This window comes from Callionymus lyra, chromosome 1 (assembly GCF_982586985.1).
Source record: "Callionymus lyra chromosome 1, fCalLyr1.hap1.1, whole genome shotgun sequence".
NCBI classification, from domain to species: Eukaryota; Metazoa; Chordata; class Actinopteri; order Syngnathiformes; family Callionymidae; genus Callionymus; species Callionymus lyra.
The window spans coordinates 49,266,318-49,290,883 of NC_141818.1; the positions used below are offsets into that span (position 1 = coordinate 49,266,318).

The 24,566-nt window shown below is 39.1% G+C and overlaps 1 protein-coding gene across 1 annotated transcript in view; it reads right to left on the bottom strand.

Annotated features, from left to right (window-relative positions):
- Nucleotides 1-22,848, bottom strand: part of LOC148090005 (cytoplasmic phosphatidylinositol transfer protein 1-like) — a 42,683-nt gene extending 19,835 nt beyond the window's left edge. The window contains exon 1 of the mRNA XM_087811147.1: nucleotides 22,645-22,848. Within this exon, the coding sequence (XP_087667273.1) occupies nucleotides 22,645-22,692 (48 nt within the window). The 5' untranslated portion in view covers nucleotides 22,693-22,848. The remainder of the gene's footprint in view (nucleotides 1-22,644) is intronic.
- Nucleotides 22,849-24,566: the final 1,718 nt, after the last annotated feature.

A 24,566-nucleotide genomic window follows, 5' to 3' on the forward strand; every position in this document is an offset into this window, starting at 1 on the left:
CACATGTCGGACGTTCACTTTGGTCAAACAGGCCAATCATGGCAATATCCAAAAGGTCTGGAACAACAATAATAAAGTAGTAAACGACGCTAAAAGCAACTGCAGCAAATTGATCGCAGTAATAATCTGTGTAAATGATGTACAACGATGAACAGAGATGAGCGTCTTCGGTAGTTCTTCACTTGGGAAGGTTCCAGAAGTTTATCTGTGTTTTTCTATTTAAAAGACGTGTTAATACATGAAGAATCTTGACATCAATAACATGTTATCGTAACATGTTATGGAGTATTTTATACCAGTATTAGGCTGAACATTATAGTATCGTGACACCTTTAGTTCTTAGTTATCGTCAACTCAATCTTCTTATTCACTCTTACTCCCTAAAATACACTTCAAAATCCATCCATTTTTTGAGATGATGTGGCTCAAAACTTCAACCACTTCACTCTGTTGACATCTGTGGTTCCACTCATTACACAATAGTGCTGGACTTTGACCCAATTACCATAATATCGCAATACCACACAATGTAGTTAAGAAAACTACATTGAACCTCTCGCTGACACAGAAATATAAACAATTTTTGAACGATTATAATCTAACAAAGAAGCATGTTCTCAGGCACAAACATTTATTTAACGATTCAATTAAATGATTCAGTTGAAATGATTTGTTTTCCAGGTTGACATGGATTCGAACCAGATCTCAGGGACAAAACAATAACACAAAACTAATCATTCTTGTCTAGACAAAGTCACTTGCAGCAGAAAATTAATAACCAAGAGCAAAAGTCAACAGCAGGGTTTGTTCATAATGAACCGAGTGAGAGGATAGAAACCTCTAAAGAACGTACAATAACCCTTTGACCGTAGACCGAGCCACCGGACCTCAAATAAAAGTCGACCCACAATCAGAGAATCCAAAACCCTCACATGAATCCACTTGAAACGTCGGCCACGATGTTATAAATCGAGACGAGACACACGTGTGGAAAGAAGAGCTTGAAAGTGTGATTTATTGTCGTTTTATCATTTTTAATCATCATTTTCTTTACCGCTTAATCCCTTATGGAGGTCGCAGGGGACCAGAATCTATGGGCGAGAGGCGGGGGACACCCTGGACAGGACGCCAGTCTGTCGCAGGACACACAAAGACACACAACCATTCACACACACACACAAATCTACCAACATGTTCTCAATGGACCTCTGTATGTTTTTGAACATACAAACTCCACACAGAAAGGTCACAGTCCTCCCGACCCGGAAGTGAACCGGCAACCTTCTTGCTGCGAGGCGACCTCCAGGTACTCCGGTTTCCTCCCACAGTCCCCGAGTAGCTGGGATAGATTCCACCGCTAAGGCCCCACTAAGGGAATCAGAGGTAGAAAATGAACGGACGTCTTAAGTAGGTCAAACATTTTGATTTCACAGATTTTTTGTTTTTCCAACGTTGCCGTTTTTTAAAAACCGTGTCAAGAAGCGTCGCCGCAGGCCGTCCTTGTGCCCGCAGTCGAGGTCGAGGTCGAGGTTGAGGTCGAGGTTGAGGTCGAGGTTGAGGTCGAGGTCGAGGTAGAAGTCGAGGTCGAGGTCGAGGTCGAGGTTGAGGTAGAAGTCGAGGTCGAAGTCGAGGTCGCGATCGAGGTCGAGGTCGAGGTCGAGGTCGAGATCGAGGTCGAGGTCAAGGTCGAGGTCGAGGTCACGCTCGCGACGGTCAGTCACCCGCCCGAGGGCTCGCCTGGAATGTCGGGGAAACAGCGCGTTCATTGTTCGTGTCGGCGAGCGAGTCGACGCAGAAATATTGAAAGTGTAAAGATGTTAAAGTTCAGGTGATTGTTCTTCCTTATTAAAGAAGTTTATTTCACAGCAGTCGTACCTCAGACGTGTTCAATGTAGCGCCCTCTAGTGAGCAATAATATATTCATCCGAGTTTGTAGGATTTCATTTTTTATTTGGGGAGTATTTGAACATTATGAATTGCAATCAAGTAATGTTTTATTTTCAACAAAATCATATATTTCCCACTTATAAAAGTATTTCCTGTACTTGTAAATTTACCTTTTTCTATTTTTCTAGTATTTTCATCGTAAAATAAACCAGTTTTTCACTTACAGTTACACATACAGACCACGTAGAATCACAAAGACTAATAACACGATTATAAACTTGACAATCATTTTAATTTTATTGATGATCTTTAAAGAAAATACTAAAGTTTAAAAAATGTGTGTTATCTTTCTATCGAATGGAAGAATTAGAAGTGGTACCTCAGACTATACGTCGTATAGTAGTATTGTCAGGTACTTGACACTGGTGTTGTGATAGTGTAGTAACAAGTATGTATGTGTAGTATTGTCCAGTACTTGACTCTGGTGTTGTGATAGTGTAGTAACAAGTATGTATGTGTAGTATTGTCCAGTACTTGACTCTGGTGTTGTGATAGTGTAGTAACAAGTATGTATGTGTAGTATTGTCCAGTACTTGACTCTGGTGTTGTGATAGTGTAGTAACAAGTATATATGTGTAGTATTGTCCAGTACTTGACTCTGGTGTTGTGATAGTGTAGTAACAAGTATGTATGTGTAGTATTGTCCAGTACTTGACTCTGGTGTTGTGATAGTGTAGTAACAAGTATATATGTGTAGTATTGTCCAGTACTTGACTCTGGTGTTGTGATAGTGTAGTAACAAGTATGTATGTGTAGTATTGTCCAGTACTTGACTCTGGTGTTGTGATAGTGTAGTAACAAGTATATATGTGTAGTATTGTCCAGTACTTGACTCTGGTGTTGTGATAGTGTAGTAACAAGTATATACTGTATGTGTAGTATTGTCCAGTACTTGACTCTGGTGTTGTGATAGTGTAGTAACAAGTATATATGTGTAGTATTGTCCAGTACTTGACTCTGGTGTTGTGATAGTGTAGTAACAAGTATATATGTGTAGTATTGTCCAGTACTTGACTCTGGTGTTGTGATAGTGTAGTAACAAGTATATATGTGAAGTATTATCAGATACTTGACTCTGGTGTTAAGTTAGTTGCACGACAGTGATGTCAGTAAATCTATCCTCCTGTTCGTCGTCCTCTGGACACAAATGTTACCGTCATGTGAACGACAACAATGTGTGGGTGTTTGCGTGTTGATCTGAAACCAGTGACTCACAGAGATCTTGTGAGCGTCTGCCTGCAGCGTTCTACATGTATATAGTTATGAGTCTCACTCTAAAGATCGATCCATACTATTTCTATACTATCCATACTATACGATATATTGCAATAATGTATATTTGTACTGTATGTTCTCCTCGTGTTTGCATGAGTTTACTCCGGGTACCCTGGTTTCCTCCTGCAGTTCAAACACATACAGATGTTTATTGAATACTAGAGGTGAGTATTGTCAAGAATTTGTTGATACGCATCATGATACAAGTATATATGTGAGGTATTGTGGAGTACTTGACTCTGGTGTTGTGATAGTGTAGTAACAAGTATATATGTGTAGTATTGTCCAGTACTTGACTCTGGTGTTGTGATAGTGTAGTAACAAGTATATTTGTGTAGTATTGTCCAGTACTTGACTCTGGTGTTGTAGTATTTACAGACCACATGACTCTTGACAAAGTCGTAACTACTTTCATTTGTTTTCAAACCAAAATATGTCCAAACATCAGCTTTAAAAGCTGCTGGACTCACTGTATCCTCTCGTCCTCAGTCATCATTCTTCCTTAAGCTGTGGAGGACGTAACGACTGCTGCCATCTAGAGGCCGGAAGTTTAATTGCAACAGAATAAAATGAAAAAATGCTGCTAAAACCTCATATGTGATGTTTAATCTGAAAGTTCAAATAAGAATGAAAAGATTATAACTTTGCAGATTCTATTCGTTCAGAACAGAACGATAACAAACGAGCCGTGTACACAATTTGAATTATTGTGATGACAAAGTACTTCACTGGGACACACACAAGCCTCTGTCTTCTGTACTTCAGTCCAAGAAATTCTTTGAATGTTAAAAAGTAAACAACTGAAGGGAACGTGACGTCTCTCGCCTCAGAACTCTTGGATCCGTTCCCGACTTCCGCTTGCGTCAAACATCTGCAAACACACCACAACTGCAGCTTTCACACAAACCCGTGACCTCGTTCTCTCGCTCGACCCCATGACATCACAGAGAGCCATGTGGTTCCTGTTCGGAGGACGCCGAGGAACATGTCAAGATCGAGTCGCCGACAAACATCACTCCAGGAAGAGGAAACAAACGAAAACAGAGGCGTCTCTGCTTTTCATTGGATCCATTTTCTAATCACGTCAAAGCTCTCCTGAAGCCAAGAAGGATCTGACTTCATCTTCCTCTCGGTGCAGGGAAATCCCTGGTTTCCCGCTTTAGTTCCACGGCTGTGTTTCAGCAACACAAAAGTCACAATTACACTTCCGGCAAGCCTTTGATCGGCTGCTACGAACTCTTGCAATAATCTTGACCTTTAAAGTATATATTTTATTGAGTATTGTTTTGATTGTTTAAGCGCTTTGTGACCCTGGTCTGGAAAAGCACTATTTAAATACAAATGACTTACTTACTAACAATCAGAAATGACATTATTGGGCAGAGTTTGAAGACATAACCGTTTGAATGGTTACTGAGCGTCGACAACTGTGCAGCCACAAATATCGTCCGTTAATAACTGTGGCAACAAAAGTCAGAGACTGTTCCTCAGTGAAAGTACTAAGGCTGCACGATATATCGACAAAATATCGATATCGCAATATTGTCACATGCGATATCGAAAACATGGGATAATTAACAATTTTTATTCTATATATCAAACATTTCTTAAATGCGTACTTCAACCAATCAGTGTCACGTTCTGTAAAGTTGTCAATTTGTACTTCTATGTCTGGTTGTTGTTTACGCCTCCGTAAAGTTAAAGTTTTATAAAAAAGTGTAAACCTGTCCGTCTTCACCGTATGCTAACAAGCTAAGTTGTTAGCGTCATTTATAAAGTGTTATGTGTGCGTCTTCACCGTATGCTAACAAGCTAAGTTGTTAGCGTCATTTATAAAGTGTTATGTGTGCGTCTTCACCGTATGCTAACAAGCTAAGTTGTTAGCGTCATTTATAAAGTGTTATGTGTGCGTGTACAAGGATTTATTATTGATTTGGTGATATCACGACGTGCCGGCGGCTCCTCTCTGATGTCGCTCAGTTTGGCGGGAAAAAATATTCAAGTCCCGCGAGACTGAGCGTTAGAAGTGATATTTTTCTACCATCATGTCGACACAGAAGCGCTGAAATAAACGAAAGGGAAATATCGAAAAGTTTTCCTTCTTTAAACCCCCGGACTACAGTACTCGCTTCTTTACGCGGCTACATTTTTAGGTGAAAGAAAAAAATATAGCATTAATATCGATATAACACTTCAAGACACCAATATCAAATATCGCACATATTTCCAATATGGTGCAGCCCTAAATCCAGATCCAGGATCCACGACAGTACAGGTTAGATATGTTAAGCTTCACAATGATGTCAAATAAAAAGTAGAAAAATGAAAAAGAACCAGTGACGTCAGATTCTTACAACGACTCATAATAACCTACAGGAGGATAACAATTATACATGAGTTTCCGTGATGACTCTTAATCAATAAATTAATCAATATACTTTTTTGATCTCGATAAAGAAATCTCTCAGAGAAATTCACTTCACTTTCACTTTCAGTTTTTTTAACGACACGTGACTGATCCAATCAAATCTCTGTTAGTGCTGTTTTTTCTGTTTTTCTAAAAGTTCGAGAGGAGAATAAAAGAATAGAGTGATTTTATTGTTTTTAGGGACAATTTTTTTTTTTTTTTCATGACTTTTATTTCCGTTTTGTTCTTCATATTTTTTCCGTTTCTTTTGAATTTTCTTTTAATGAAACTTTCTTTTTTTCAGTTTCAGTTTTTTGTTTTTTTTGCAATTTTGTTTGTTTTTCTCTCATTATGTTTCTTTTTTAATTTATAATAAATAGTTTTTCTGTTTTTGAAGCACTTTCTTTTGTAATTCATAATAATCTTCTGTTCTGTTAGAATAAAAAAAAGGAAGTAAGTAATATTTGTAGAGCGTTAACAATCAAAAACAGTACACATTAAAAAAAATATGCTTAAAAGGTCAAGTCTGACCATGAATAGATCTGAAAGTAAGAACCAGAATTTTAAAATGATCCTGAAAGAAACTGGCAGCCAGTGAAGAGTTTGAAGGAGAAATGTGAGTTCTTCTACTAGAGCAGCCAGTGAAGAGTTTAAAGGAGAAATGTGAGTTATTCTACTAGAGCAGCCAGTGAAGAGTTTGAAGGAGAAATGTGAGTTCTTCTACTAGAGCAGCCAGTGAAGAGTTTGAAGGAGAAATGTGAGTTCTTCTACTAGAGCAGCCAGTGAAGAGTTTGAAGGAGAAATGTGAGTTCTTCTACTAGAGCAGCCAGTGAAGAGTTTGAAGGAGAAATGTGAGTTCTTCTACTAGAGCAGCCAGTGAAGAGTTTGAAGGAGAAATGTGAGTTCTTCTACTAGAGCAGCCAGTGAAGAGTTTGAAGGAGAAATGTGAGTTCTTCTACTAGAGCAGCCAGTGAAGAGTTTGAAGGAGAAATGTGAGTTCTTCTACTAGAGCAGCCAGTGAAGAGTTTGAAGGAGAAATGTGAGTTCTTCTACTAGAGCAGCCAGTGAAGAGTTTGAAGGAGAAATGTGAGTTCTTCTACTAGAGCAGCCAGTGAAGAGTTTGAAGGAGAAATGTGAGTTCTTCTACTAGAGCAGCCAGTGAAGAGTTTGAAGGAGAAATGTGAGTTCTTCTACTAGACCAGCCAGTGAAGAGTTTGAAGGAGAAATGTGAGTTCTTCTACTAGAGCGGCCAGTGAAGAGTTTGAAGGAGAAATGTGAGTTCTTCTACTAGAGCAGCCAGTGAAGAGTTTGAAGGAGAAATGTGAGTTCTTCTACTAGAGCGGCTCAGAATTCTGGCTGCAGAGTTTTGTATGAACTGCAGGCGAGACACATCCTTCTGGTTTAGACATGAAAAACTGTTGCAAATAAATATTAACATAACATTTTTTCTTGGTAGTTTTTTGACATTTTTAAAGCAAATTTATTGTGTTTTTTTCTTAATAATTATTTTCATCATCGTGCAATTTGGTTCTGTTTTTGGGATATTTTTCCTCATGTTTTTCATGCATCCCTCTAGGATCTCTCACTTTACAACATTTCATGAGCATGTCAAAACACCATAAATCAGCCCTTTTGATTGACATCCATCCATCCAAACCGTTAGTGCTCCACTCAGTGGGCGGAGCTTACGATAAAGACAGAGGTCGGTTCAGAGAAACATTGTTGGACGAGAGTCATGTGACCGAGTGAACGGATGATGTTTAAGTGTCATGAGTCTCTGACACTGAACGTCCTGTGGTGCAAATGAATGTGAATATTCACGACAAGAGACATTTTGTGTGTGCGGTAGGAAAAACATTAGTGTCAACTCGGGTTCTATTTTAGGAAGCGTCACACCTGACTCATGTTTGCCTTTGAGCGGCTGTGAAGGCTGAGCAGAGAAGGAAGTGAGGCGCGTATGAAGAAACTCCAAAACCAGAAGATCACGTCCAAACAAACACATCCGTTTATGTTTACGCCTTAAATACAGAGAACTGAAGTGCATCAACGAAGACAACATTTCATTTATTTGTGAATTTTCTTTCTTGTGTCTCTAAACTATTGTTTTAAATTCATTCTTCTCGTCGCAAATGTGGAACAACTGACAATAGGAAGCCTCAAGGTTGCCGTTATATTCATATACTGTATTTTCCGCACTATAAGAAGCACTTAAAAGCCTTTAAATTTTTCGAAAAACGACAGTGCGCCTTATAATCGGGAGCGCCTTATATATGAACATTACGGGGTGTGTGACTTGTTTACAAACACTTTCATGACTCTGTGACGACTGAGCCGATACGCCGTTGGCAGGATTAAGTCATTGTGTCGTCATGGGTGGGATTAACGAAGCACGTCATATCATGGCGGACGTCTATGGAGTAAGATTACTGCCACTGTTTTGAGCGAGTGTGTCTTGGTTGTTGTACACTCAAAAACATTTTTTTTGCAAAAAATCACTCTGCTGCGCTCAACCAGTCATACACGCGCGTTCAACATGTCATACACGTGCTCTAGCCGTCATACACATGCTCAACTTCACTGCTGCGTAATCCAACCCCAGTCAAACGTTTGACTGTATCTTTTATTCTATGCGCCTTATAATCCGGTGCAAACTATTTACGAAAACACTGGTGCGTCAAATAGTGTGGAAAATACGGTAATCGCTTTAAACTGGAACAAAAACATGAAATACGCACATAATAACTTTTCAAAATTCTCATTGCGCATCAGTGAAGTTGATTTAATCACCAACACTGACCATTCACGGACCAAAAAACTTCAACTGAGGTTCGAGAATCTCTTCGAAGAGATGGAACAACATCTATACACGGATTAGAAAAGAAACAACTTTCTAATGTATTTATAACAACAACAGAAAATGACAAACAAACATGAAAAAATAATGATTGATACTTTTCCTTACTAATCACTTACTCACAGTAACAAACCAATATAAACAACAAATCCATCCATGATGCCTTCGTAACATTAAAGATGTTAAGAGGTTTATAATCTCGACGCCAATTACAAAAAACGAATCAATAATGTTCAATCAATTCAACTATAAATTCTAAAATAATGTCTGTATGTGTTTGAACTTCACATTTCACAAACAAACATGAAAAAAATCCATCAATATTATCAACATTTTTCTAATCATTTTAGGAGTAACTACACAAATTTGAGCTACAAATCTATTCATGATGCCTTAATAAATAAAGTAAATGTGTCGGTAAAAGAGTGAGAAAAGATGATTGACATGCATAATTTATGCATCATTAATTTGTCAAATGTCTCAATTATAAATGTAAAAATGATCCGAAGGTCTTTGAATCAGAAATATCACAATATAAAAATATAAATCTTTGTTTGTGAATTAAAAGCTTACTTTTAATTAAAGAATCTTAAGCTGTAAATTAAATGGTGTTGTTTTTTTGTGCATTCTTTCCAAGATGGCGGCGCAGAGTAGGTCGACGGCTCGTGAGCTTCGTGAAAACGACATCACGATTGTTTTGTTGTCATTTTTCGCACAATATCAACACAAAGCCTGTGATGACTTTTGAAAGTCTGGTTAAATGTCGAACGCATCAAGTTCAGACGTACAAATGTAGACGGATTCACATCAAAGGTGGGTTCAGGCGGCGTCACCCGAAAATGATTTCACACCGAAAAACCACTTTGTGACGGGATAAAGTCTCCGATGAATGGCAGCCGTTGCCATGGCAACTAAATGAGCACCACATACGTCTATCTATAGCTCGTCTAATATGTCCATGTGTGCGAACGAGTGGCAGCGAGAGATGTTTCTTCTGAAGCGCTGTGTGGGCAGAACAACGTGACGCTCGGTCCGGTTTATTTTCGTGTCTCTGAAGCACTGCCGTCAAACTGTCCAAAAGTTTCCAGGCGAGCAAACGTTGGGCAGCAGATCCACACGGAGTTTATAGTCACTATAATACTAGATATATCCACGTATTTACATCGATTACTGACCAAAAACAAACTGGCTTCGACTTTGACCAATTAAAACAATTCAATCAATTTAGTGAGAGAAGCAAATAAACTCCATTGAAAACACACTTCTTTTTTTTTTGTACTTTATTTATTGTTATTATGAATTATTATTATAATCATGTATTATTTATTTTTATAGATAGATATATCGTTCCATCATTAGTCCAACAAGGGGACATGTTTGATTATTTATTAAATAATTGTATTCGTAAATGCCAACTTAAATGTACAAGCAGGGATGTGATAAATAATATAAATCAATACAAAATTCAATACACTGATGTGTGTGTTTATATTTTTATATATATATATATATATATATATATATATATATATATATATATACTATATTAATATTCACTAGCACTGTATCAATTTTTAAAAAAAAACAATTATTCATATATTCATAGATCTGCTTTGGTTTATTTATATTCAATTTAGTGTGTGTAAGATAATATTATCTGATTTTTTTTTTTAATTTAGAATTAACATGGAAATATTCTCGGGGGTTTGTTCATTTTGGTGTTTTTAAACTTCCAGCCTCTACAGCTAAAGGAAGCATGAAATCCCTGGTGCCGACTGAGGACGAGAGGATACCATGCAGCAATTCAGAGTCTCCTTAAAATCGTTGTGAAAAGTATGCCAGTGTATCCGAATATATAAAGAATTGAATTGTAACAGGAGAAAAGATGAACTTATTTCAGTTTGTCGAATTTTATTATTTAAATAATTTATCCATAGCACAAAAATCCCCGCGTTGTTTTGTAAAAACTGACAATACACGTTTTCTAATTCTGAAACTAAGAAAAAGTTAAAACTTACATGAAAAATGATATATTATTTGGACTAATAGATATTTCAGTCACTTGAACACTAGTAAAAACGTGTGAAGAGATTCTTTACTTTGTAAAATACACACTTCGACCAATCAGTGTCACGTTCTGATCTAGTCAAACACTAGTGATCCAGTGAAGTAATACTAACTTATGATCTAGTCAAACACTAGTGATCCAGTGAAGTAATACTAACTTATGATCTAGTCAAACACTAGTGATCCAGTCACTCATCTTTGTTAAAGCAACATATTGTAAGAACTTTTCATCTCGTCTCAGTTGTTTTCTTAGAAGATCGTGAACTTCCAAACAAACCTGTCCGTCTTCAGCGTATGCTAACGAGCTAAGTTGTTAGCGTCATTTATAAAGTGTTATAAACAAGTGTAAACCTGTCTGTCTTCAGTGTATGCTAGCAACATATTGTAAGAACTTTTCATCTCGTCTCAGTTGTTTTCTTAGAAGATTGTGAACTTCCAAACAAACCTGTCCGTCTTCAGCGTATGCTAACGAGCTAAGTTGTTAGCATCATTTATAAAGTGTTATAAACAAGTGTAAACCTGTCCGTCTTCACCGCATGCTAACAAGCTAAGTTGTTAGCGTAATTTATAAAGTGTTATGTGTCCGTCTTCACCGTATGCTAACGAGCTACGTTGTTAGCGTCATTTATAAAGTGTTATGTGTGCGTGTACAAGGATTTATTATTGATTTGGTGATATCACGACGCGCCGGCGGCTCCTCTCTGATGTCGCTCAGTTTTGGCGGGAAACCGATGCAAGTCCCGCGAGACTGAGCGTTAGAAGAGATATTTTTATACCATCATGTCGACACAGAAGCGCGAAATTGAAATATCATCGTTTTCCTTATTCAATCCCCGGACCTTCACTACAGTACTCACTCCTGCACGCGGCTACATTTTTAGGTGAAAGAATATATTGCATTAATATCGATATCGCACGTCAAGACACCAGTATCGAATCTGGCACATATTTCCAATATGGTGCAGCTCTACAGTAATTGAACTCAACAGAGCTCACGATGTCAGTTTGTTTGGCTCGACAACAGGTCAACATGCACCTCAGGAGACGAACTCCATTGTAAAAAACAGGAAGAAGGTGCGACGAGGTTCGGCTGCAGAAGCTCGAGAAGTGACACACGTTCAGTCGCGGTTGAAACGGCATCATCTGTGGATAATGGTCTCGTGTCACGATGGTTTACCTTCATGAAAGTCAATAGCAATAAACGGGAACTTGATCCGATCACAGCGCAGTCACAAGTACCGGATGAGAAGAGCGAGACACGTCCACAAATCATGGTGAAGAAGACGATGAGTGTCGAGCTCAGACCAGAGAGTTCGTTCCCACATCGACACCTGGCTTTTATTTTTCTTTTCTTTCTGTTTTCCAGCTCCCGCCGAGCTCGCAGGAGAAGACAGTGGAGAAGACGAGAGTTTGAAGCCGTAGATCACAGCGACCGTCGTGATCCATGATTCCACAGACTCAGCACTTATCGCAGGAATTAAACATGCCTCGCTTTAGAAGTTTAGCTGAGAAAATATTCATGGTTCATTTCTGCTGCAGACCTTTTAGTTTGCGCCGTGATTTAATATTTATCTTCGTCGTTTCTTCATCTAATGTAATTCTTCAGAGTAACTCGGTGAAGCTTTTTTTGTGGAATTCCTTAAACCAATGAAATTATCCTAAATTTACTTTAAACGATGAACATTTTCATTTATTTTATCAGGTTGAATTATTTCGCACAAGCACTTAAAGGTGGTTGGAAAACAATTGAATTGGTCATTCACAGTTAAAAATAAATAAATATATATATCGATACATCAGTATATTGGGGAGTTTTCCTCAGAATCCTATTCATACATTAAAGTTGGCAAATAAAAATGAAATAATTCAACATAAATGTATGATGATAACAAACCAAGTTACAGGATTGTGAAAGCTTTAATTTCCTGTTTTGAAAACAGTTTTCCTGCCTTCGTCACTACATCGTCTTTCATTGTTGTCTGTCGAAGCCAGTTTAATGTTCAGTGTTTCGTGTCATTAAGGTTAATAAATGCATATCCAGAGTCGTATTAGTGACTATTAACATTAAGAATTTATAAAATGTATTAGATGTTGGGGGTTTTTCACTGTGAATTTCACAATTGATTGCAGTGTATATATATATATATATATATATCTTTATATATATATATATATATATATATATAAAGATATTTGCTGAATTGGATCGAAAAACGGACATTTTATGAATAATTGAAAATTGAATGTGCAGTAAGAAAAAAGCTGAAATGAAACCATTTTGAACCTTTAAAGCCAAAAGACAAAGCATGTTTCAATACCCGGATCTTCACTGCAGTACTTTTTATTTTGAGATGAAAAAATATGTCAAGACACCAGTATCTAATATCGAGTTCCATAAACAAACACATGAGATATTCTTTGTCCCCGTCAGTGAAGATGCATTAAAGTTCTGAAAAAGCCTCGTGTTGTAAAGAATTATTAAAGCCTCTTGATGGTCAGTTCAGGTCCACACAGCGAGAACACATGAATATCAACGACACGTGTTACACCTCCGAGGACGAGGCGTCACGACGGCCGCTCTAATTTAATGAAACGCTCAAGAGACGACCATTAAGACGAGCAGCAGGTTTCAAACGCGTCCCTCCATCCCAGCTGGTGTCGGACAAAAGCTTTATTTAGCTCCTCGACTTCACCGACGCCATTATCCTACTCGTGAGCGATGCCAACGCCGGCTTCGTAAATCGTCGCGTCGGGTCTGCGCGGCTTTTACTGGATTACAACGTCTTCTCCGTGTCCGATAAATCGTTCCGCCGGCTCCAGGTGAGCAAGCATCCATCCGACCGTTCGGTCCAACACCAAGTTCTGCTCGGTACCGTCTCTACAACAAGATAAAGTTACTGTATAAGTGGCTCCGGAGCACAAGTCGCTCCAGACATAAAATACATAATAAAGAAGTAAAAACATATATAAGTCGCACTGGAGTATAAGTCGCATTTTTGGGGGAAATTAATTTGATAAAATCCAAGAACAGACATGTGATCTTGAAAGACAAGTTAAAATAAAACTAGAGGCAACAACAGAATAATGTTACGTTACATGAAGTGAGAACCTGGTATGTTAACATAACATATGAAGAGTTATTCAGAGAACTATAGCATCAATAACTAACAAGTTTACCAAACCATCCGTGTAACTCCAAATAACTCTTCATCCTCGTGTCACTTTTAAACAACTAACTAACTCCGGAGGTAGAAGATGCTTCCTCTTCTACGTGGAAATGATCAACACAGGCCTAGAGCGCCCTCTGGTGGTTTAGTGTGAAAATAACATGTGAAATGATATAATAATGTGGTAATAATTTCACACATAAGTCGCTCCAGAGTATAAGTCGCGGACAAACTATGAGAAATACTGCGACTTATAGTCCGTAAATACGGAACTGAAGTGAACCTCTTTCACTCCGTCAGCACTCGGTCGGTCAGGAGACCTTCTGAGCTCCAGCATTAGTTTGAAAGTTCAAGTGTTGCAGATCCAGGTCGGATGAAAGCACGAAACTGTCGGACGACGAAGAGCGCAGAGAATCCGATTGTTCCGTTAAGATTTATGAAAGAAGAACAAACACCTACAGCTGCACAAGTAGAGAACAAACCACAAGAAGAAAAACATCTTTTCCGGGAAAAGATTTACGACGTGGAATAGTTTGGCTTGTGTTACGTCTGAAGAAAGAACAAAAACATCAAATGTTCCGACTTTAATCTCTTAGAACTTCAAGGACCTAAACTATCAATAAATCATTTCTAGCTTGGAAATGAAGTTCAAGAATGTTTCAGGAAGATCTCAGTTTGTTTGAGGGATTCATTTTTGTTGATTTCAGGTTTTGACTCCAAAAACGAAAAATAAAGTTTTCGATTTGTACTTCTATGTCTCTTGACAACTTTACAGAAGGTGACGCTCGAAGACATTTTTTTTAAATCAATTTGTATTTCGATTACATCTTAAAATGATGCATTAATAATAATAATGAATTCAGCAAAACAGAATACAAAGAGATACGACGGTATCACTGGCTTTAGAGGCACTTTAGGGCATCATGTGACCACATTTCTTAAATCTTAACGATAACATACACTTCAATAAAGCACTGTTGTCAACGATAATGATGATCACATTCATGATACAAGTCATAAATGAGTTTCTTTGTGATTCAAATCAACTCTTTCGACTGATGAGAAAAATACACGTTAGCGACCTCGCTAACGTAGCAACAACAACAACAACCTCCTGAAGGATCAATAAAGTTCTACCTAACCTGACCTGACAAGCCGCACAAGTACGTCAACAGAGAAACGACCGTCGTGTTTGACGGTCAACGGTTCGTCAAAAGACCCACATGTTGAGAGTGTACGACAACAAAAGAGAACTAATCTCCGGCCACTTCAATGAGATTTCCTGCCAAAGAAGAGTTTTTCGGACTAATGGAAATAATGATGCACTTGAATGTAGGTGCTGTTACTGTATTCAACAGAAATATTCAAAGAGTTTGTTCATTTTTGTCCTGCAATGAAACCTCAGGCCTCTAGATGGCAGCGTCCTTTACGTCCTCTGTGGCTAAAGGTACGATTAAAATCCTGAGAGATCCCAGCTATGACTGAGGACGAGAGGATACAGTGAGTCCAGCAGCTTTTAAAGCTGATGTTTGGACATATTTTGGTTTGAAAACAAATGAAAGTAGTTACGACTTCGTCAAGAGTCATGTGGTCTGTAAATACTACAACACCAGAGTCAAGTATTGGACAATACTACACATACATACTTGTTACTACACTATCACAACACCAGAGTCAAGTACTGGACAATACTACACATACATACTTGTTACTACACTATCACAACACCAGAGTCAAGTACAGGACAATACTACACATATATACTTGTTACTAAACTATCACAACACCAGAGTCAAGTACTGGACAATACTACACATATATACTTGTTACTACACTATCACAACACCAGAGTCAAGTACTGGACAATACTACACATATATACTTGTTAGTACACTATCACAACACCAGAGACAAGTACTGGACAATACTACACATATATACTTGTTACTACACTATCACAACACCAAAGTCAAGTACTGGACAATACTACACATATATACTTGTTACTACACTATCACAACACCAGAGTCAAGTACTGGACAATACTACACATATATGCTTGTTACTACACTATCACAACACCAGAGTCAAGTACTGGACAATACTACACATATATACTTGTTAGTACACTATCACAACACCAGAGACAAGTACTGGACAATACTACACATATATACTTGTTACTACACTATCACAACACCAGAGTCAAGTACTGGACAATACTACACATACATACTTGCTACTACACTATCACAACACCAGAGACAAGTACTGGACAATACTACACATATAAACTTGTTACTACACTATCACAACACCAGAGTCAAGTACTGGACAATACTACACATATATACATGTTAGTACACTATCACAACACCAGAGTCAAGTACTGGACAATACTACACATATATACTTGTTACTACACTATCACAACACCAGAGTCAAGTACTGGACAATACTACACATATATACTTGTTACTACACTATCACAACACCAGAGACAAGTACTGGATAATACTACACATATATACTTGTTACTACACTATCACAACACCAGAGTCAAGTACTGGACAATACTACACATATATACTTGTTACTACACTATCACAACACCAGAGTCAAGTACTGGACAATACTACACATACATACTTGTTACTACACTATCACAACACCAGAGACAAGTACTGGACAATACTACACATATATACTTGTTACTATACTATCACAACACCAGAGACAAGTACTGGACAATACTACACATATATACTTGTTACTACACTATCACAACACCAGAGACAAGTACTGGATAATACTACACATATATACTTGTTACTACACTATCACAACACCAGAGACAAGTACTGGACAATACTACACATATATACTTGTTACTACACTATCACAACACCAGAGACAAGTACTGGACAATACTACACATATATACTTGTTACTACACTATCACAACACCAGAGACAAGTACTGGACAATACTACACATATATACTTGTTACTACACTATCACAACACCAAAGTCAAGTACTGGACAATACTACACATATATACTTGTTACTACACTATCACAACACCAGAGACAAGTACTGGATAATACTACACATATATACTTGTTACTTCACTATCACAACACCAGAGTCAAGTACTGGACAATACTACACATATATACTTGTTACTACACTATCAAAACACCAGAGTCAAGTACTGGACAATACTACACATACATACTTGTTACTACACTATCACAACACCAGAGACAAGTACTGGACAATACTACACATATATACTTGTTACTACACTATCACAACACCAGAGTCAAGTACTGGACAATACTACACATACATACTTGTTACTACACTATCACAACACCAGAGTCAAGTACTGGACAATACTACACATATATACTTGTTACTACACTATCACAACACCAGAGACAAGTACTGGACAATACTACACATATATACTTGTTACTACACTATCACAACACCAGAGTCAAGTACTGGACAATACTACACATATATACTTGTTACTACACTATCACAACACCAGAGTCAAGTACTGGACAATACTAAACATATATACTTGTTACTACACTACACATATGATGCTGTGTTGGTACGAGATAATGTTCTATGCTATCCATCCATCCATCCATCAGTCCCTCGTTCATCCATCCATCCCTCCCTCCACCCATCCTTCCATCCATCCATCCATGTGAAAGGTACAAAGTTGACAAACACTGAAGTACAATGAACTCTGAAACAATAAAATACAAAAGAAAATAAAACTACAGGTGTAAACGTACAAGTCACCATGAAAACATTTTGCAGTACAAAACAAAATGGCTCCTCCCTTGTGGTTTTCACGCACAACATTACTTTAGCGTCGCTACACTTCCGCCCAACGTTTCATCCTCTGCTCTGGAAACATTGCAATAGAGACACTTGTGAACCACCGACCACACAAACCTTCGTGCTCCCCTGCGGTCCATTAGATCAGCAGTTCCTATGAAGCAACATTACTTTATCTACTGAATACCATCGTAGTCGAGGAGAGTTAAGTCAATAAATCAACCTTTAAATGTATGATTAAGCAACACAATCTAAAAATAAAAGTGTAAACTTGATCGATGTGTCATAAATATTTGAACTTATTACTTTTACTCAGTACTGAGCCACACCTGAAGAAAATACTACCACGAGTGACGCGTCTCCACGAGATCACGGACAGAAGCGACTGTTATTCTAAACATCCTCGCCTGGAATATTGGAAATAAAGAGGTAACAGAAGAACGTGAAATACTTCAGTGGAGCACCGGCTTCCAAAGGTCTCTTCACACATGTGAGCCTGGAAGCTGTTGATACTCTTGGATTATAGATGAGACCCCTCGCTCCTGGACCACCAGGAGTCCCGGGTGTGACGCCCTTTCACCGCCTCTGATGATCGATTCACTGACATTCATTCTAGTTCTACCACTTCTTCCATTATAGGGGGGACCAGAGCCTGTCCCAGTTGACCAGGGCGAGAGGCAGGGGACACAATCAAGTCTTTATCGGGTCCCAAAATATTTCAAGATTTGTCCAAATTGATCGATACTTTGTAAAAGTAAATATGCATCAGAGGTTACTCTAGAGAAGAGTCTTAGCTCCTCCACAGTGAGTCAAAGAAGGAGTCTTAGCTCCTCCACAGTGAGTCTATAAAGGAGTCTTAGCTCCTCCGTAGTGAGTCTCTAAAGGAGTCTTAGCTCCTCCACAGTGAGTCTCTAAATGAGTCTTAGCTCCTCCACAGTGAGTCTATAAAGGAGTCTTAGCTCCTCCACAGTGAGTCTATAAAGGAGTCTTAGCTCCTCCACAGTGAGTCTATAAAGGAGTCTTAGCTCCTCCACAGTGAGTCTATAAAGGAGTCTTAGCTCCTCCACAGTGAGTCTCTAAAGGAGTCTTAGCTCCTCCACAGTGAGTCAAAGAAGGAGTCTTAGCTCCTCCACAGTGAGTCAAAGAAGGAGTCGTAGCTCCTCCACAGTGAGTCTATAAAGGAGTCTTAGTTCCTCCGTAGTGAGTCTCTAAAGGAGTCTTGGTTCCTCCACAGTGAGTCAAAGAAGGAGTCTTAGCTCCTCCACAGTGAGTCTCTAAAGGAGTCTTAGCTCCTCCACAGTGAGTCTATAAAGGAGTCTTAGCTCCTCCACAGTGAGTCTATAAAGGACTCTTAGCTCCTCCGTAGTGAGTCTATAAAGGAGTCTTAGCTCCTCCACAGTGAGTCTATAAAGGAGTCTTAGCTCCTCCACAGTGAGTCTCTAAAGGAGTCTTAGCTCCTCCACAGTGAGTCAAAGAAGGAGTCTTAGCTCCTCCACAGTGAGTCAAAGAAGGAGTCGTAGCTCCTCCACAGTGAGTCTATAAAGGAGTCTTAGTTCCTCCGTAGTGAGTCTCTAAAGGAGTCTTGGTTCCTCCACAGTGAGTCAAAGAAGGAGTCTTAGCTCCTCCACAGTGAGTCTATAAAGGAGTCTTAGCTCCTCCACAGTGAGTCTCTAAAGGAGTCTTAGCTCCTCCACAGTGAGTCTATAAAGGAGTCTTAGCTCCTCCACAGTGAGTCTATAAAGGACTCTTAGCTCCTCCGTAGTGAGTCTATAAAGGAGTCTTAGCTCCTCCACAGTGAGTCTCTAAAGGAGTCTTAGCTCCTCCACAGTGAGTCTATAAAGGAGTCTTAGTTCCTCCGTAGTGAGTCTATAAAGGAGTCTTAGCTCCTCCGTAGTGAGTCTCTAAAGGAGTCTTAGCTCCTCCACAGTGAGTCTATAAAGGAGTCTTAGCTCCTCCACAGTGAGTCAAAGAAGGAGTCTTAGCTCCTCCACAGTGAGTCTCTAAAGGAGTCTTAGCTCCTCCACAGTGAGTCTCTAAAGGAGTCTTAGCTCCTCCACAGTGAGTCTATAAAGGAGTCTTAGCTCCTCCACAGTGAGTCAAAGAAGGAGTCTTAGCTCCTCCACAGTGAGTCTATAAAGGAGTCTTAGCTCCTCCACATTGAGTCTCTAAAGGAGTCTTAGCTCCTCCACAGTGAGTCTATAAAGGAGTCTTAGCTCCTCCACAGTGAGTCAAAGAAGGAGTCGTAGCTCCTCCACAGTGAGTCTATAAAGGAGTATTAGTTCCTCCACAGTGAGTCTATAAAGGAGTATTAGCTCCTCCACAGTGAGTCAAAGAAGGAGTCTTAGCTCCTCCACAGTGAGTCTCTAAAGGAGTCTTAGCTCCTCCACAGTGAGTCTCTAAAGGAGTCTTAGCTCCTCCACAGTGAGTCTATAAAGGAGTCTTAGCTCCTCCACAGTGAGTCAAAGAAGGAGTCTTAGCTCCTCCACAGTGAGTCTCTAAAGGAGTCTTAGCTCCTCCACAGTGAGACTATAAAGGAGTCTTAGCTCCTCCACAGTGAGTCAAAGAAGGAGTCTTAGCTCCTCCACAGTGAGTCAAAGAAGGAGTCGTAGCTCCTCCACAGTGAGTCTATAAAGGAGTCTTAGCTCCTCCGTAGTGAGTCTATAAAGGAGTCTTAGTTCCTCCGTAGTGAGTCTATAAAGGAGTCTTAGCTCCTCCACAGTGAGTCTATAAAGGAGTCTTAGCTCCTCCACAGTGAGTCAAAGAAGGAGTCTTAGCTCCTCCACAGTGAGTCTATAAAGGAGTCTTAGCTCCTCCACAGTGAGTCAAAGAAGGAGTCTTAGCTCCTCCACAGTGAGTCAAAGAAGGAGTCTTAGCTCCTCCACAGTGAGTCAAAGAAGGAGTCTTAGCTCCTCCACAGTGAGTCAAAGAAGGAGTCGTAGCTCCTCCACAGTGAGTCTATAAAGGAGTATTAGCTCCTCCACAGTGAGTCTATAAAGGAGTCTTAGTTCCTCCGTAGTGAGTCTATAAAGGAGTCTTAGCTCCTCCACAGTGAGTCTATAAAGGAGTCTTAGCTCCTCCACAGTGAGTCAAAGAAGGAGTCTTAGCTCCTCCACAGTGAGTCAAAGAAGGAGTCTTAGCTCCTCCACAGTGAGTCAAAGAAGGAGTCTTAGCTCCTCCACAGTGAGTCAAAGAAGGAGTCTTAGCTCCTCCACAGTGAGTCTATAAAGGAGTATTAGTTCCTCCACAGTGAGTCAAAGAAGGAGTCTTAGCTCCTCCACAGTGAGTCAAAGAAGGAGTCTTAGCTCCTCCACAGTGAGTCAAAGAAGGAGTCTTAGCTCCTCCACAGTGAGTCTATAAAGGAGTATTAGTTCCTCCACAGTGAGTCTCTAAAGGAGTCTTAGTTCCTCCACAGTGAGTCAAAGAAGGAGTCTTAGCTCCTCCACAGTGAGTCTAAGAAGGAGTCTTAGCTCCTCCACAGTGAGTCAAAGAAGGAGTCTTAGCTCCTCCACAGTGAGTCTATAAAGGAGTCTTAGCTCCTCCACAGTGAGTCAAAGAAGGAGTCTTAGCTCCTCCACAGTGAGTCTCTAAAGGAGTCTTAGCTCCTCCACAGTGAGTCAAAGAAGGAGTCTTAGCTCCTCCACAGTGAGTCAAAGAAGGAGTCATAGCTCCTCCACAGTGAGTCTATAAAGGAGTCTTAGCTCCTCCACAGTGAGTCTATAAAGGAGTCTTAGCTCCTCCACAGTGAGTCAAAGAAGGAGTCTTAGCTCCTCCACAGTGAGTCAAAGAAGGAGTCTTAGCTCCTCCACAGTGAGTCAAAGAAGGAGTCTTAGCTCCTCCACAGTGAGTCAAAGGAGTCTTAGCTCCTCCACAGTGAGTCAAAGAAGGAGTCTTAGCTCCTCCACAGTGAGTCAAAGGAGTCTTAGCTCCTCCACAGTGAGTCAAAGAAGGAGTCTTAGCTCCTCCACAGTGAGTCTTCAAAGGAGTTAAATAAGGAGTAAGGTAAGGTAAGGTAAAACTTTATTGATCCCTCAGGAGTTCTCCTTCGGGAAATAGTTTTTTTCCAACAGCCAGCAATTTTTCATAAACAATAAAAAATAATAAATCAAAATAAAATAAGAAGAAGAACATAAAGAGAAAGAACAAGATGACACAATCTAAGTCTAAAGATAAAGATAAAGAACAAAGATCAAAGAAAAACAACAAAGACAAAAGATACAAAGACTAACATGATACATCCAGATACTCTCACTCCACTCCTGCCCCTGAACTCAGAATTGTACAATTTAATAGCCCGAGGGATGAATGAGTCCCTGAGTCTATTAGTGTTGAGTCCAGTCATAAAGAGTCATAAAGGAGTAAAAGAAGGAGTCATAAAGGAGTCCTAAAGGAGTCTCACCTCCTCCACAGTGAGTCTATAAGGAGTCAAAGAAGGAGTCATAAAGGAGTCTCTAAAGGAGTCAAAGAAGGAGTCATAAAGGAGTCTCTAAAGGAGTCATAAAGTAGTCTCTAAAGGAGTCTCACCTCCTCCACAGTGAGTCTATAAAGGAGTCATAAAGGAGTCAAAGAAGGAGTCTATAAAGGAGTCTCACCTCCTCCACAGTGAGTCTATAAAGGAGTCATAAAGGAGTCAAAGAAGGAGTTTATAAAGGAGTCTCACCTCCTCCACAGTGAGTCTATAAAGGAGTCATAAAGGAGTCAAAGAAGGAGTCTCTAAAGGAGTCTCACCTCCTCCACAGTGAGTCTATAAAGGAGTCATAAAGGAGTCAAAGAAGGAGTCTATAAAGGAGTCTCACCTCCTCCACAGTGAGTCTATAAAGGAGTCATAAAGGAGTCAAAGAAGGAGTCTATAAAGGAGTCTCACCTCCTCCACAGTGAGTCTATAAAGGAGTCATAAAGGAGTCAAAGAAGGAGTTTATAAAGGAGTCTCACCTCCTCCACAGTGAGTCTATAAAGGAGTCATAAAGGAGTCAAAGAAGGAGTCTATAAAGGAGTCTCACCTCCTCCACAGTGAGTCTATAAAGGAGTCATAAAGGAGTCAAAGAAGGAGTCTATAAAGGAGTCTCACCTCCTCCACAGTGAGCGGCATACAGATCCTATATTCCTTCAGCAACATCTTGATCTTCTGGACAAACCTCCGCCGGATGAGGGACCAGGTTCGTGCGCATGTGGATGAAGACTAGTCCTGCCGAACGACGAGTGAAGACCCGCGGACTGCTTTCATGGAGACTCGAGAGCTTCAGGACGAGCGACGAGAAGGAGTCGAACTGAAGCTCTGGCATCGACTGACCCTCCTATGACAGCGTCAAGCTGACGCACGCAGCGCGACCGGAAGCTGCTCCGGGAGAGTTTCACATTAAAGTAAAACGCTTGATTTCAAAATTTGTTTTAAATTTAAAATCGTTGTTTTAACTATTTTAAGCCCGAATCAATGCATTAAAAAAAATGTTTTTAAATAGAACCAAGCACACTTTCAAGCCGGAGCTCCGAGGAAGGTCAGAGGGGCCATAATGACGTCATAGAAAAAGTAGGAATACATATCGTTTGTAAATACTTTTAAATGAATATGAATACACTCATCTACAAAGAGATGTAGGTTAATGTTTTTTTTAAATGCGGAAAATAAAATAGATACACATATTACATTTGATGATATACACATTTTTATTTGTGTATTTTCCCCTCTAAGCCTATGGTGGCCCCGAAAGAAAATGTGCACAATTTAAAACTTAATAAAGATCTGTAACACTTTCCCAAACTCTGATAGAAATAAACACGTTTAAAAAAGAAACTACAATTTCCTGAAAATAATCTTAAACAAAATTGGAATTTCCTTAAACATATTTACAAACAATTTATACATATTACATACATATTTATAAACAAACTCTGGTACAAAATCACAAGTACCTGAAACAAATGAACAATTGCTTAAAATTCTATATTTGTTTTAAAAGTCTTCTTAACTTCAGAGTTTGTTCATTATTTGTTAACTTCTGTGCCACAGTACTCACCATATAAACAAGTCTCTATTGACTAAACTATACTTTAAAATACTTCAATTAAATACTAAACTGTACAATGTAAATGTAAACTAGTAAAGACAGAATTCACTGCAGCTCGACATGTACAAAGAGACGAGACACATACATTTAAAATAAAATGGCATGAGATGTTAAAAAGGCGGGAGGAGGATCATGATGGTTATCGTTGTGAAAATGAAGTGGAGAAAGTTCTGGAGAACCTGCTCCAGAACGTGACCGGACCAGATTCAGAACTTGAGCAACTAGTATTCTTGTGAGTAGCTCTGAGTCATGTATTTTAATCCCTTTATTTGTAACCACAGTCAAGGAAGTTTCAATTACAACGGTGTTACAATAAGATGCTCACTGATGACTCATCCCAGTGAAGTTTGACTCACTGAATGAAACAAGTCATCAACATGAAAGAAGGAGTTTTTTAAAGTGAGTTAAAAAGTAGTTCTTTTCTCGAGCAGAAGAATCAGATAAGTCGCACGTTTCCTCGCCACCCACGGACCCACTTCCTGTCTTCACGCGGAGGATGAACCATGACGCTCCTCCAGTGGAAACATCTCACGGAATCATCCAATCACAAACCTTTAAAGTTGACTTGGAACCAAAAGACTCTCTTCGTCGTACGGATCTGAAAGTGACAGTTTAAGGAAGGAGCTCGTTCACTAGTGCATTGTATCAGCAAATATATATATATATATATGTGTGTGTGTGTGTGTGTGTGTGTGTGTGTATATAAATATATATATAATGATAATAATAATAATAATAATAATAATGTCTATTTGAATAGACATTGAAAATATATAATATATATACAGTATGTATGTATGTGTGTGTGTAACTTTTTTTGTGAATATATAATGAATATTATTTTAACTATTAAGTTCGGTTTTCTTATTCCACTGCTTAAAATATACATGCTCGAAATTCTATATTTTTTTTAGAATTAGTCTTT